This window comes from Lactuca sativa, chromosome 2 (genome assembly GCF_002870075.4).
Source record: "Lactuca sativa cultivar Salinas chromosome 2, Lsat_Salinas_v11, whole genome shotgun sequence".
Taxonomy (NCBI): Eukaryota; Viridiplantae; Streptophyta; class Magnoliopsida; order Asterales; family Asteraceae; genus Lactuca; species Lactuca sativa.
The window spans coordinates 137,366,160-137,380,945 of record NC_056624.2 but is presented as its reverse complement, the minus strand read 5'-3'; the positions used below and the strand labels follow the sequence as shown (position 1 = coordinate 137,380,945).

The 14,786-nt window shown below is 33.5% G+C and overlaps 2 protein-coding genes and 1 long non-coding RNA gene across 4 annotated transcripts; all 3 read right to left on the bottom strand.

The window, feature by feature from the left end:
• Positions 1 to 1,463: 1,463 nt before the first annotated feature.
• On the bottom strand, positions 1,464 to 4,458 carry LOC128132201 (uncharacterized). 2 transcript variants are annotated; one of them, XM_052768445.1, is made up of 6 exons: positions 4,340 to 4,458; positions 3,884 to 3,988; positions 3,661 to 3,789; positions 2,299 to 2,383; positions 1,777 to 1,894; positions 1,464 to 1,690 (listed from the first exon to the last, which is right to left on the bottom strand). In XM_052768445.1, exons 1-6 carry the CDS (start codon positions 4,352 to 4,354, stop codon positions 1,633 to 1,635), a joined length of 510 nt encoding a protein of 169 aa, XP_052624405.1. In that variant the 5' UTR covers positions 4,355 to 4,458; the 3' UTR covers positions 1,464 to 1,632. The 2 variants fall into 2 exon arrangements, with proteins under 2 accessions (XP_052624405.1, XP_052624406.1); XM_052768446.1 differs by having other exon boundaries at positions 2,353 to 2,383.
• Positions 4,459 to 9,280: 4,822 nt separating this feature from the next.
• LOC128125903 (uncharacterized) lies at positions 9,281 to 10,659 on the bottom strand. Its single transcript, XM_052768096.1, has 5 exons — positions 10,509 to 10,659; positions 10,357 to 10,385; positions 10,056 to 10,184; positions 9,710 to 9,969; positions 9,281 to 9,614 (listed from the first exon to the last, which is right to left on the bottom strand). The coding sequence occupies exons 3-5, from the start codon at positions 10,086 to 10,088 to the stop codon at positions 9,572 to 9,574; spliced, it is 336 nt and encodes a 111-aa protein (XP_052624056.1). The 5' UTR covers positions 10,089 to 10,184; positions 10,357 to 10,385; positions 10,509 to 10,659; the 3' UTR covers positions 9,281 to 9,571.
• Positions 10,660 to 10,743: 84 nt separating this feature from the next.
• LOC128132058 (uncharacterized) lies at positions 10,744 to 11,528 on the bottom strand. The gene is made up of 3 exons (XR_008229986.1): positions 11,295 to 11,528; positions 11,067 to 11,228; positions 10,744 to 10,799 (listed from the first exon to the last, which is right to left on the bottom strand). It is a non-coding gene; the product is annotated as an uncharacterized LOC128132058 (long non-coding RNA).
• Between the last annotated feature and the right edge of the window lie 3,258 nt (positions 11,529 to 14,786).

Genomic DNA, 14,786 nt, shown 5'->3' with positions numbered 1-14,786 from the left:
GCCCTTGCCCCTATAAAGCTCCGCCCCTGCCTGTTCATTCTATGAGAATATAAATATTACATAAAACATGTATTGCTAGTAATGCTGACAGAATACATTTATACATGTTTTAGAATGTTTATACATATGGAAGAAAAGACTATGATTTAAATGCATTTTGAAATGTATTCTGTTAGAATTTATTTGTATAAATGCATTCTGTTAGAATGTCTTTGAAAATGTTTGTTAACAATAAGTATATTTGCTTAACTGATAATACTAACGAGTAATACATCTTATTCTTTCAGAATGACATGGAGAAGAAATTCAATATTGATGATACAAAAGAAAGATTTGGAATCGAGTTCAACAACAAGTATATTTGCAAAGAATTATATTTTTATGATAATTCATCACATTTTCGTAAAAATAGTTGGAATCAAGTGGATTAGCTGGACCATTGAAGAAGATCAAGTTTATTTGTTCAAAAATTGTATATTCAAGAATGTTATTTTTTAGAATTTTATTCATTTTTTATGATATTCTGTTAGAATATGTATAACTATATTAAAATGTATATAAAACTATTAGTTTGTAAGAATATGTATGAATTTCTAGTTAATTTCGGATGTATATTATGAATAAAATCATAGACCCTCATTCTAACTTAGATGTATATGAATAATATGTAGAATTCTTAAATCAGGTTAATTATCAAAAATATATGCATTAGAAATATATTCTGCAAGAATAAATTTGAAAATATCTTTAGATGTTTATGGTTGGCATTTTGTGACAGAATAAAATCGGATTTTTAAATTTGAAATAATTTAAAATATTCAAATTTAAAAAAAAAAAGGGAATTAATTATCCCTTAAAATCCGAAAATTTCCTTTATTAATATAGGTTAATTGACCAAAATGCTCTTATGTTGAAATTTTTATGATTATATGGTATATGTTATCCTATTGTGATATCATAGACTCTCATATCATGACCATGTATTTTATTCCTTCTGTTGGTCCAGATTTATGCTTATGAGTACACAATAAATGTTAGGAACATTTGAACCTAACCCTATATATATATATATATATATATATATATATATATATATATATATATATATATATATATATATATATATATATATATATATATATATATATATATATATATAACTTTATCCAACATATTTTCTAATTTATATTTAACCTTCGTATACTTTTCAAAATATGTGCCTAAATCCTTCCTTTTTAGTATTTTATTATCATTTTAAATTCTCATTTTTAACAATTAACTATTATACCCCCATTGATAAATATAAGTTTATATCATGAACTTTCGTAATATCATATTGACCAAAATTATTATTTTGATGAATCTTTAATAAGTTAAAAACTATAAATAACTAAATAGTTAATTTCTATTAAAACAATTTCGCACTCTCATCGCTTCTATTTTCATCCGTAAAGCTTGAAAGAGGTAAAAATCAAAATCTTTCTTTAAGAAATAGTCAAACCAAAGTTCTCGTATTCAATGATAAAGAAAAACCACACAAAACACAATCAATGGACATTGTCTTTCAAAGAAAAATAGCATAACGAACAAAAAAAACATATAAAAGGGACCAATTATTTGCACAAACTTCTTTCACATAGAGCCTAATACTGCCCTGGTACCACGAGATTTTCTATTCTTTCGACATCCCCTGAAATACATAATATTATTAGCATTGTATAAGCATTGATATCATTTTCATGAAATAAAACAAAGGAAATGGAAAATATGAGTAACCTTTTAGAGGTGGATGTTTTACTTAGATCTGAACCTTGAGGTGCAAGATTCTTGAATGTCTTTTCAAGGTGAACGTACTTACCACATCGCCCATACTTGTGCCTTCTTCTAGACTTATCTGTTGGTTTAATTATATTAAAAGAAATATTTTGATCTTTACCTCTTTCAAGATTCAATGTTGAAAATAGAAGAGACGAGAGTGCATAATTACTTGAATAGGATTTAATTATTTAGATATCTATAGTAATCAATTGTTAAAAACAATTAATTGTAAAATATGTTAAAAATGCTTCAACTACAAAAGGTATAGATTATATTTTATATTTAGATTTATAAACATGATATTTTTGATTTTTAATAAAAGCATACACAAAATTCTCTTTTATTTTAATGTGGCCTCTTAACTTTCTTTTGTAGGATATTGATTGCTTTCGTTTTTTTTAAGATTAAAATATTTGTGAAATGTTTAACCAAAACGTATCATTGACATGATAAGAAAAAAAAAGTGAAAACCCAACATACATATCGCACGAGGTGTCGACATAGCAGGAGAAGCTTCAATAGTGGTGTTGTTACCAGCCAAAAAGTGTGATTCCACATTTACTATCTGCAAGAATCACAGGTAGGATGTAAATCAAGATTGTATTACATCATTGTACTTTCATAAAACTATCAATTACAAAAATAGTAGCAATGTACTTTCATTCATTTGGTTACTATAGCATCATACATTCAAGTTTGTGAAATAAGGAATTTGAATTTATGCAATTGGTGTAAATGCTTAGATATGGGCATTTTTGGCATAACTGAGTGATATGTTATAACTACTTTTTTGTTGCTTATTTATTTTGTACACTTAATAAGCTAACATGGAAAAGTCAAGCATTTCTAACAAGAAAGAAAGAAGTAATGTATGCAAGATTAAACTTATTTAACAAATTCTCATTTCTCTAATCAATGTATTTCACTCTTTTTTATTTCTCTTCTTATTTTTCAAAAAACTTATTCACACTCGTTGACCTTAGGGGCAAGCACTTGGACCCCGGACCGGGAACCGGACCTTGTAAGCCTCAACATGTCCCGTCCAAGCTCCACAATTTTTTGCAAAATAGGTCTGGTCCAAGATTAGACCCGATCCGGTTCAATCCGACCCTAATGCTCACCTTTACGTCCAAGACCGGAAACCGGACTTAGACCACCTGGTAGGCCTTAATTCTCAACAGGTTCAGTCGAAGGTCCACCAATTTCTGCAAAATCAGTTCGATCCGGTCCAAATGCTCACCCTAATTAGGTAATCCAGGAACTAAGTGGGATGATTCTCACAAGTGCCCCCAAGCTTTGCAATTTGGACAAGTGTAGAGGATTTAAAGTCGTGCGTAAATGGTATCACTTAAAATTAGTACCATGTTTATATTTTAAAGAATCTTTATTGGTCGTTTTTAGCGACCTTTATTTACTTACTAGATATGCCAAAAAAAAAAAAAGAAATAGCCAAATACTTTAATTGGTTTTTTTATTATAGTATCACAATCTTAATATTTTACTATTACAACATCATCTTTCATAAAACTATCAATTTCAGCAAGAAATAGAAATGTATTTTCATCGGTTGTTATCTATAGCATCATACTTTCAAATTTATGTAATCAGAGATTTCGATTTTTGCAATTGGTGTAAATGTAAAGATATGAGCATTTTCAGGTTTTAATTCGCTTTTCGTTTGTAGTTCTTCTTGCCTAATTTGAAGAGCTTCAGGCAAATACTACCGTGTAAGTATTTTACTTCTAATATAATTTTATTCATGAATGTTATTTTAGAGTTTTATTTACACATTTTGATGCCTTAAAAAGGAAAAATGTACTTGGTTTAATGATTTACACTTACATTTTCCCCAGTTGTGCTCATGGAAGACGCAAGAGGTGGAGACCGAGTAAGAGTGGTGGTCTCGCTTATAGGAGGTGTCATGGGTGTGTTGTCGTAACCATCCACAAAGTGCGGTTCCACAATGATTATCTGCAATGATTCACAGGTTTTTAAAATGTTGTTTTCTTCTCCTAATTGTAGAAAATGAAGGAGATCAAGATTGTATTCTGATAGGGACACTTACTTTTCTCTCCTCTGTCCAAATTTCAAACATAGGTTTTAGAAAAATTCCTTCTGCCCCCTCATATTCTCCTCCTATCACTCTAACTTCTTCCCCATAATGGAAACTCTGCAGAATCATCAGAAAGAAGTTAGCCCTATGGACAGAATCATCAGAAAGAAGTTAGCCCTATGGAAAATAGCATACTGCTATTGTGAAACTATCAACCATTGATGTGAATGATGTGCTTAAAGCCAGTGTCATATGTTAATAAATTGAAGAATATAGAAAATAAAGGTTTGAGCAAGCTGCCATGGATACTCTTAAAAACAGAAAGAAACACAATCCGCCATGGCTGTTAATCGGGAATTTACTCTGGGTATTTTAAAAAAAAAAAAAGACTTAATGGAATCAAGCAGGATTAGGTTTTAACTAAGAACTGAAACAATGAAAAGCAGCACAGAATAGAGAGATAAATACATTAAAATAAGACATCGAGAGTCTTTGATGATCTTGTGCTGTGAAATCGAGAAAGCAAGCAATGAGATATCGCTACCCTTAGAGCCGAAACCCTAAAAACTAATATTTTATACCACTTTTATTTTCACGATGATTATATGTTGTATTTATTGCCCTTCTCTAGGTAAAAGAATATTAATAATAAAAAGTCAGAAAAAATACCAATAAATATTAGGAAAATGACACAAAGTTATTAGCTTTTTATTTTTTATTTTTTTTTTCAATTTTGACACCATATTTTTTTCTATTACATTTAAGTCATAATAATTTTAATTTCTTGCATTCTGACCGGTTAACCGGCTTTCTTCGGATCACACGTTTACCATTGCTGGAATGACATGATGATGTGTCAGACGCGAAAAAGGCGTTTAAAAGGCGCTTTGCGGTTTTTCGATTTTCTGACTTTCTCTCGAATAGCAGCTTACTTTATGAACGGCCATAACTTTCTCACACAAATTATAATTTGACGAACTTTATATCCACAGAATCTTCCCAGAAGAACTACAACTTTCTTTTTATAATAATTCACCAGTAACCTTTACTTTTTATGTTAATCGTTGGCTTAAGAAGCAACAATTTCTAGTCGTTACACTTCTGTCACACCCCGAAACCGTGATGGTGGAATCGTCCCGGGGTGGAGGACGTCATGCGTAGTATCAAAACAATTGTATCATAGCAAACATAGTAAACACAACCAGACATTGAATACATATATGAAAAGGATTTACATTGTTTAATACATAGTTTTGTTCATATCAAAAGTAAAATAGTAAGGACGTGACTCTAACGCTCCGACTTCTGCACACTCTTGATTGTACCTGTCTACTAATTTCCTGAGAATACAAGCAGTATTAAAATATCAGCATAAAGCTGGTGAGTTCATAAACATTTAGTTTTAGAGAAAAATGTTATTTGATTCTTTTGAAAAGTGTTCCTCAAGAAAATCCTATATTTTCTTATGAAGGGTAGTATTGAAAGAGAGTCTATTAGTAGAAAATAAACCATCAGTTTTTGGAAACATGTTATCCGCCCTAGAGGTAAATATGCCAGTTTAGAAATCCCTGAATACTATCTGTATATATCTATATCTATCTATATATATATATATATATATATATATATATATATATATATATATATATATATATATATATATATATATATATATATAAGTAGTTTTATTACTCAAAATAAAACAAATGAAGAGTAGAGTTTGTAAACAAAATTAGTTTATACTTATTTGCGAGTCGTATAACCATACTTGATATGACCGAGAGACCTTTATAACGTTCTTCAGGCGTTAAGCTAAATGACATTTGTTCACCACAGGCGTGCCCGCCTAACTGTAACTAGTAGTTCTGGTGTGGGATTGTCAGTCCCGAATAGATCTATTCACAAATCTCACGCTCTCCCTCCAGGAGACTCTGGTTATACTAAAAGGATTTATCACTATACGCCTAAGGGTACAGTATTGAAGTAGCGCCTCACAATTATGTATAATCTAGTTTACTAGCGAGAAATCAGTATAAAACAGTAATTATCCTTGAATAAATGTACTTTATACTTCTGAGAAAACATATAACATAAACTAAATCTGCCATAGTTTATATATATATATTCATTTATGAAATCTGATTAAGTAGAGACTGCCTAGAGGGTTATCCCAAACTATACCCATTATAGTTTATTAGAGTTGATATGGAAAATGTTTTGTAAAAACCTTTCTGAAAGCTATGAAGTTGTATTTTCCAAATAGAAGTTTCCCTTATGTTCAACATATTACAAAAAGAGATAAAATATCCGAATATGTTATTAAACGTGGAAATCGTTGGACTGCATTAATAAGTTTAAAACTTTAAAAAATACTTAGCGTTTGGCTTGTATTCCCCCCCTAAAAACATTAAAAATACGGAAAATGTAGGGGTATGAAATCACCTTTGGAAGATGTTTCGAAGGTAGATTCGCGTAAGGACAAGAAGTTCCACAACTTAATTACCGAGACACAACGAGTCCTAAATGACAATTAGAGACATATATAGCCATGAATATAGTGTTTAGAAGCAACTAAATGCAAAGGAACCCCCTTAGGGACTAGGAAACACTTGAACCAAGTGTTGGGATCACATGTGATTCACCTAAGGGAAGTGTACGGTCCATATGAAGTGTGTGCGGTCGTGGGTGTGCAGCCAGGTGGCGTGTGCGATTGCACATAGGAGTGTGCGGCCGTACAGAGGGTGTGTGCGGCCGTACATAGGGTGTGTGCGACCATACACCCTTCATATGTTCCCCAAGAGTCGATTTTTCAGTGTTTTAAGGTTCAAACCAAGTCCAACTAGAAGATAGGGAATCAAACTCTCACTTTGGAGGTTCTTTGAGGTGTGTACAGCCACCTTATGAAGGTGTGCGGCCGTACACCTTCATGTGATGAAGAACATGATGAAATTTGATGGTTAAGGGCTTAGATCAATGGGTCCTTCATGTATGATAAGCTAGGTGATGGAAAACTCACGTTTTTGAGGCCTTGAGAGCGTTCTTGGATGAAGTTTCTAGAGAGAGAAAGTAGAATGCATCCAAATGAAAGGAATGAGTGAAGGGGTCACCCTATATAAATAGGGATGAGTGTGCGGCTGGAGGATGGGTGTGCGGCCACACACTCGTGTGTGCGCCCACACATTCATATGTGCGGCCATACACTCTGGTGTGTGGCCATACAATCGGGTGTGCGGCCATACACTCGGGTGTGCAGCCACACACTCATGTGTGTGGCCACACACTCCTTTTGATGGAGTGTTTGGCCTATTTGCAACCCTAAATCTTAAACCAACCCATCTCTAATTCAAAATTTGGTTGTACAAGGCTTTAGATCATCCAAACAGGCTCAAAACAATGCTAAAAGATAGCTGAAACGAGTTTAGCATTGATAGAATTGGCTAAGTGTACAAGATAAAAGTTTCGGGTTGTCACATCATTCCCTCATTAAAGGGAATTCCGTCTCGAAATTCAAGAATAAAGTTGTAACTCGTGGACTTGGAAAAGATGGGGTACTTTTGTTTCCTTGGATTCTCGTGCTCCCAAGTGAATTCAAGTTCTCGTTTGGTATCCCATTGAATCTTCACTATCTGGATACAACGTTCGTCTCGTGCGCTGGACTTCCTGGTCCAAGAGTTCAAATGATTCCTACATGAAGTGTAGACTCTCGTTTAACTCAATATTGTCGAGGGGAATCGCAAGTGTCTCATCGGACAAACACTTATTTAGGTTTGACACATGAAAGACGGGATGTATGTTGCTAAGTTCTCGAGGTAACCTTGCTAACTCGGTCGGAGGCAATGATTACAGGTATCCCATGAAAACAGATTACTTCTCGATGGTATACCTAGGTGAGTCTCTCCTTTTTGTACTCGGGCTCTCGCTGGATGTTTCAGCGGATCTTCACTGTCGTATCCGTTGGTTCTGATTCATACTCTTCGCATAAATACCTTCGGGTTTCGAAGAGAGATGAATTTTCGAAGTGCGCATCTAATTGTCGTTACGAGTGATGGGAGTTTTGTGATCGAACGATTTAAGACAAAAGGGTTTGGTATAACATAGACTCAGTCGAACTAAACAAGATGACGTCGTAGAATTGTGCGTTAAGTTTGTCCAGAAAGTTCGTTTCGTTAGCACATTGGTGCCTATGGGTAAATATCTCTGGTGTTTGCTGTGTTTGATTCGAAGTTAACAGGTACTACTAACACGAGGGTTCTGATGTCTTGAAACTATGACTTTCATGAAATGGTTCTTACTATATCTCTCTATGATCGTTTGGTGTACATAAGTCGTGTATAATTACAACTGAACTTAACGTATTCACTGAGTTGTCTTAACTTACTCATCAGGGCTTTAAATCTTATAAGAATGTCGTGATTTAATTTGGACGAGGAAATAATCACTATTATGAGCAATTATATGGGTTTTCGAAAACGTACCAAAACATAGCAGGGTTCTTTGATGCTTCCTCATTCTCTGAGGTCAAACTCCTCCTGTTTCCCCATTGTTCTTCTATGTTGGGCAGTCTCTTTTGAAATGTCCTAAACTTCCACAGAGGTAATAGGTTAGACTTGTCCCAACATTGGTAGTCGGAGTGGTGAACTTGACTAGGGTTCTACAACCGCGGGAGGTGTGTCCCTTCCTGTTGCATCTGGTGCAATGCAGCACTCGGCAGTCTCCATGATGATGGTAGTTGCATTTGCTGCAGTGCGGGAGATTTCCACAGTAGGGTATGGTTGGTGTGTCCAAATCATTGCCTCTCGGTAGGTCTTTGGGTTGAACAACTTCCTTTGAGCTTTTGTTTTAGAAGGTTAGGTGTGTCCTTTCTAGTAGGCACTTGTTGTTGAGATTGGTTAACACCATGATTCGGATTACCGTTAACATTTCCACCCACATTCGTGTTGTTAGCTTTAAGAATAGTTAGGGCGGCTGTCACCACTGCTGTGACAGTAGCTTGGAACGTAGTTGAATCCATTTGGAGGATTGGTGTCGTACCGGTGGGTTGGTTACGTTCTTTAGAGGCATGATTTGCTACATGTCAAGAAAAGAAGCTTGCGAGCACTACTAGAAAAAAGGCCTTTTACGACGCTCATTGCGCGTCGTAAAACGCTCAGACGACGCGCAAATGCGCGTCAAGGAAGGCCCTGTCATAACGAGAGACGACGCGCATTTACAACGTGCATTTACGACACGCAATGCATATGATTAAAACCGCTGTCAAGAAAGGCCATGTCATAAATGAAGATGACACACATTTATGCGTATCGTAAATTTTATTTTCATTTTTTAAAAAGATTATTTATTTTACTAATTTTCAAATTAAATTTGCCTGTCATGTCTCATAATATAAAATAAAATACCATATACAAAAAAGACAATCCATTGCACAAAAGTTAATGTCATACAAAATACAAAATAAAATACAATAAATAAGAAAGATAATTCATTGCACTAAAATGTCAAATACAAATAATCATCGCTAACTATATAACCTAATACTACATTGCTATTAAGGGACATCATCATAACTTAGTGAAGGTCTTGGAACAATGTTCTCATCATCAACTCTTACACCAACCTTGCTTTAGTAGATGACTTTCACACAATCAATATTGAAATAGATGTTGCCCGGGCCACCATAGATGCTGCCTGAACTTACCGAGCTCAATCTTCCACTGTTTCCTTCATCTCTGCTAACCTCTTTCTCCTTCAAGAACACAAAAGAAAATGAAACCATGAAAATATCACATGAAGTTTAATATCCTCATAAAATGAGATTAGGATTGAGGGAGTTGAAAGTACCTGTATTCTTCGAGGAAACAACTATCATTAAGATCATCTTCTAAATCTTTGAGTTCTTCTGTCTTGTTATCAATCCGAGATTTGGTTTTAGGTTTGGAATCTTCATCTTCTACAGGAGTGAAGGGATCGGGTTTGAAGGCAGAGGGTTTGGGAGGTAAGTTCCTGAGTTTTCTTTGAATATCATCCCATTGAGTTGATGCTCCTTCAACATCTTTGTAGACAAAGTGAAGATCAGCTTTATCACTTGGCTCCCAAGATCTCTGCATGCATAACGAATAATGGGTATTAAGACTTAAGAGATTACATAATAAAAGTGATAGAATCTGAATTACAATATAGATCATACCTTCATATCTCTTTCCTGCCCATCAAAAGCCATTTGTAGTTTCAGCTGACTTCTTTTCGTTCGTTCATCAGAGATCAAATTCTTATGAAGATTTTGATCTTTCACAAGCTTTTTGTCTTCCGTTTTGAACTTTATTGAGAAAACAAAAGAAAATGTCAAAATTTAATTGATATTCACACCACATAGAACACGGATAAAAGATATAATATGATCAACTTTATATCATCAGAAGTAGTTTTTAAAAGAGTCATGTTTCCATATTACAGGTATCTTTAGCAGCTGCAAGAAGATGGTAAACTACCTCTGCACCATCTATCTTGCATGAAAAACCTGCATACAGTGAGAAATTAAGTAGTAAGTTGACAAATTAAACAACATTCAAGCATATATTTTCCAGTGAGAATGTAAATTTATGATTTAATATTCAAATAAACATAATTCAAGTAAACTAACATTTCTAGTTTGTAGCCATCTTCTCTAGAGCAAAATAGCAACCTGGTTGGTCGTTATTGGAATCTGCATCAACATCTGCTATCTGAGGTTCAACATCGCCTTCTTCTTGATTCTCTTCTTGGAACTCGGTCAAATCAATCTCAGTTGACTCCACACTACAGGTTCCATACATAATTAGTGATACATATGTTTGCAAGCTATTACTATTCTACAAAAATTAATAAACAAAACATGCCTGATTACTGAAGTTTTTAGAAGTCTTGTTGCTAATTTAACATGGCGAGGGTGAACCTGAAATAGAATACACACAATTTGGAGCTAACTTAGCACATAAGTCACAAAAGAGGAAACTAGGACATGAGAAAACATTTTGTATATGTTTGACAAGAGGATAAAAATTACAATTTTTTGTAACACTTAAAAAGATGAAACAAGAAACTCCTTCTCTGCAAATCATTAAAAATTGCAAAACACTTAAAAAGGTGTTTGTTTGCTACAAAAGGATGCAAAGACCAAGACAGGACATCACATAACTGGTTTCTGTTAATTTTTCTTTACCTCATCATCGAGGTGACACCTGGAAATTGCCTCTAAAAGTCTGATTAGAGCCTCTAACTGTCTAACTGTCATGCTATATGCAACTCTACTTCTTGGAGTTGTATCTCCTCTAGGAAGAGCAACATAAGAATCAACCAAAAAATTTCTTGCTTCTGCACTTAGCTGCATTAAAATTGACAACATGTTAGAAAAGATAAGATGATAAGATGATAAGAAAATCATACAGACCTTTGGCTTTTTAGAGTTGGCAACTTAAATGTAACACTTGAGTTGTACAGTGGTGAAGGCAGGAGCAACATCATTTTCATGCTTTTGATGAACCCTCACAATGTGAGAGGCGATACGATGATAAGAAAATCATCACTTTTGATACTGACAGTAAAAAGAAATTAAGAAAAATAGAAACTTGCCTGATGTAGAGTTTTGTAGGGTAGAAAGTGTTTGTATTATACTCCATTAACCCACGAGCTAAAAACCTTCATACATCAACCAATTAAAACAAATCCAGAAAGAACAGAAGACAATAAATTATGGCATCCATAACAAAATATATTGTTTTAGGAAATTACATGCACATTTGAAAACCAATGATGAACAAAAATGATTTTAACAGCTTGTAACTTACCCATACTTAGCATCAGTGAAAAGAAATGGATTTGCAACAGCTGCAGGGGGTGGATTATGTGGAAAAGGGGATGGATCGAAAAATGGAAAGAATCTAAGGGTTAATCTTGGAATTTCTTTTAGTACTAAAGCAATCAACTGGTTCGTAGACCTTTCAACAGTTGTAGCAAGAATCTATCTTCTTTGATACTCTTAAATAGTTGTCAATATATGAAACAATGGTTAGCATAACAACTTGAAGTTACAACTTACAAGCCAAATAGAAACATAAAGTAAGTAACTTTTGACATACCAATTGAAGAATCATCTATATAGCTTCTAACTAAACTGAGTGGGGCCACATCTATGACAGATAACAAGTTCTCACTAACCAAAGACACCCAGAAGAAGGAACCCTGCATAGAAGATGATATAATTGGTTAAGTTCAAACTTCAAATTGTATAAACAATAATATAAATGAAGGGAAACGATATAATAACAAAAGTTAAATTAAGTTTAACCTCTGTGTAGTTTGAAACTCCATTAGAAGAAAAAACAAAAGCAAAAAGAAAAAAAAAAATATATTAGTTATTAAAAAAACGCAAAAAGAAAAAAAAAACAAAAGCCTAAAAAAAGTAAACAAAAAAACAAAATAGTAAAAAATAAATACAAAAAATAAAAATATTTATTTTCAAAAAGTTGGTGTTGCATATTGTTGCTCATTTCCCCACTTTGTGTTATAACACCATTTGCTTATGTGGCATGTGAAGTGACACAACTTGGTGTTGCACCTTGTTGCCCACATCCAATGCTCTTAGGAAAATGACACAAAAGTTATTAGCGTTTCTTTTTTTTTTTTTTTTTTTGCAATTTTGACACTGTATATATATTTTTCTATTACATTTAAGTCATAATAATTTTAATTTCTTGCATTCTGACCGGTTAACCGGCTTTCTTCGGATCACACGGTTACCACTGTTGGAATGGCATGATGATGTGTAAGACGCGAAAAAGACGTTAAAAGGCGCTTTGCGATTTTTCGATTTTCTGACTTTCTCTCGAATAGCAGCTTAATTTATGAACGGCCACAACTTTCTCACACAAATTATGATTTGATGAACTTTATATCCACAGAATCTTCCCAGAAGAACTACAACTTTCTTTTTATAATAATTCATTAGTAACCTTTACTGTTTATACCACCTAAAATAATTTCTTAGATCCACAATCAAAGATGATCCTAGGTCGGTTATCTTGTTATAATTATATAGTTTACTATCTTCCTTGCATCTATACTTAGATAATTAAATTCATTTCTTAAACTTCTCCATAATGAGTGTCAAGGTATCTCTACTCCGGTTCTTACTTTATCAGGCTTATCTTTTACTTAAAACCTTTACACTTATTCATTGCCTTCTTAGACTTTATGTCCAGCTTCCTTTCTATTAATCATACTTTTATCTTATGAGTACTTTGGGCTTTAACCCCCTTGTATGTCCACTATGTACTGTCGTCTTTAACTATAATCCTTACATTCTCATCACCAATCCTTTCATAGGAATGATGATCAACTTATCTTATCTTAAGATCATACCTTCCACCAGGAAGTCGTTCTTTCAATTTGCATAACATGTATTCCTACATGTTATGCTTGTCGCTCGTTCGATTCATACCTTAAATCTCTTGGCTTGTTATTTTACCTCACAATAAGAATTCGGAGTATTAGGGACGACGCTTTTTGGGACGACATAAGCAATAGCGGCGACACCAGAGTAGACGCGCTTGATGTCGCCACCAAAACCTCATTATCGTCGCTATTACCGACATCGCTAAAGATAACCACCGGTGATCCGTCGGAGATACGTTACTTTCAATCGTGACCCTTGGTTTGGCAAATAATCCAATAAAAACATAGGTATTATTATGAGTCGAGTTATGTAGTCAAGTAGTACAAGGTGGTTTTGCAACAATTTATTAGCTAAATTAAGAATTTTTGTCAAGTCAAAGTGGAACTTCATTAATTCTTTTTACTAAATTTATCTATAGACACATGAAAGAAACTGAATAAACATTGCAAATCATAAATACAATGTTGTTCTACCAGCAAAAAAAAAAAAAAAAAAAAAAAAAAAAAAAAAAAAAAAAAAAAACTAAAGGCAAGAAAGTTTGATTCTTGGCAGATCTGCATGTTCACCATTGAAGCTTTCCATTAAAACATTGCATGACAACTTTGTGTGACAATCATACTTATATTCTCTATTCTTGATAAATTGTGGTCTTTTCTGATATCTTCTCGCAAAAAATTAGCAACGTACTTAAACTTATCTTTGTATGTAGCATGAACCAATCCGTCTTGTTCTCGCATTGTCTTTTCATTGATGTTTGTGAGCCAGAAGATTATTTTTATGTTTAATACAATTCTTGACAACCAGGAAACTACCTTGTGATCCCTCAAGTTTACCAAAGTACCCTCCAAGTAACGAATATGAAGCTATAGAATAATGAAAAAAAGGTAAAATCTCTTGAGCGGTAAGTTTTTGGTAGTGTTTTGTATGATAAAATAACGGAAGGAGTGGAATGATCTATTCCATTTGAATGTTTGTTTTGATGGATGGAATGGAATAGCTCTTTCACAAAATAATAGTTATTTTTTTTTTGTTGAATTGGTTATAGAAGTGATCATTCCTTATTCTTTTTAAAGTTCTGGTCCTTGTTGGGGGTTTTATAACACTTTTGGTCCTTGCTTGAAGTAAAATGACTATTTTACCCTCCTCTCCCAACGTCATTTCCCTTTGCTTTCCTGTTTAATTTATAATTTATAAAAAATGTGAATTTAAATTAATAAATATTATTTATAAAAAACTACTTGCGAGTTTCTAATAATCTAGAATCTTGAAGTAATAACAACTCTTGCTTGGTCAATGGCAGATGGAACAAGTTACTCGTTGAATTCAATTATAAAGAAATAAGAAATGCAGAACGGTTGTATTGTTCACTAAAATTTCATTTATTATTATCAAGGCATTGTACTTTGGATTTTTGGTCACGTTATTTATGTTGGATCCACATTTGGTTTTAAATAGTTAGCATTGTACATGAGGATTTAACCATATCAT

Bases quoted from the DNA above. Each gene is read 5' to 3' on its own strand.
- LOC128125903 (XM_052768096.1), bottom strand. From the start codon at position 10,088: ATGGCTTTTGATGGGCAGGAAAGAGATATGAAG. The intron at 9,970-10,055 runs GTATGATCTATA...TTATGCATGCAG, and splicing joins GGCAGGAAAGAGATATGAAG to AGATCTTGGGAGCCAAGTGA. The intron at 9,615-9,709 runs GTACTTTCAACT...GTGTTCTTGAAG, and splicing joins TGTTTCCTCGAAGAATACAG to GAGAAAGAGGTTAGCAGAGA.
- LOC128132201 (XM_052768445.1), bottom strand. The intron at 2,384-3,660 runs GTAAGTGTAAAT...TGATTCTTGCAG, and splicing joins TGAGCACAACTGGGGAAAAT to ATAGTAAATGTGGAATCACA. The intron at 1,895-2,298 runs GTATGTTGGGTT...TTAAACCAACAG, and splicing joins GTCGACACCTCGTGCGATAT to ATAAGTCTAGAAGAAGGCAC.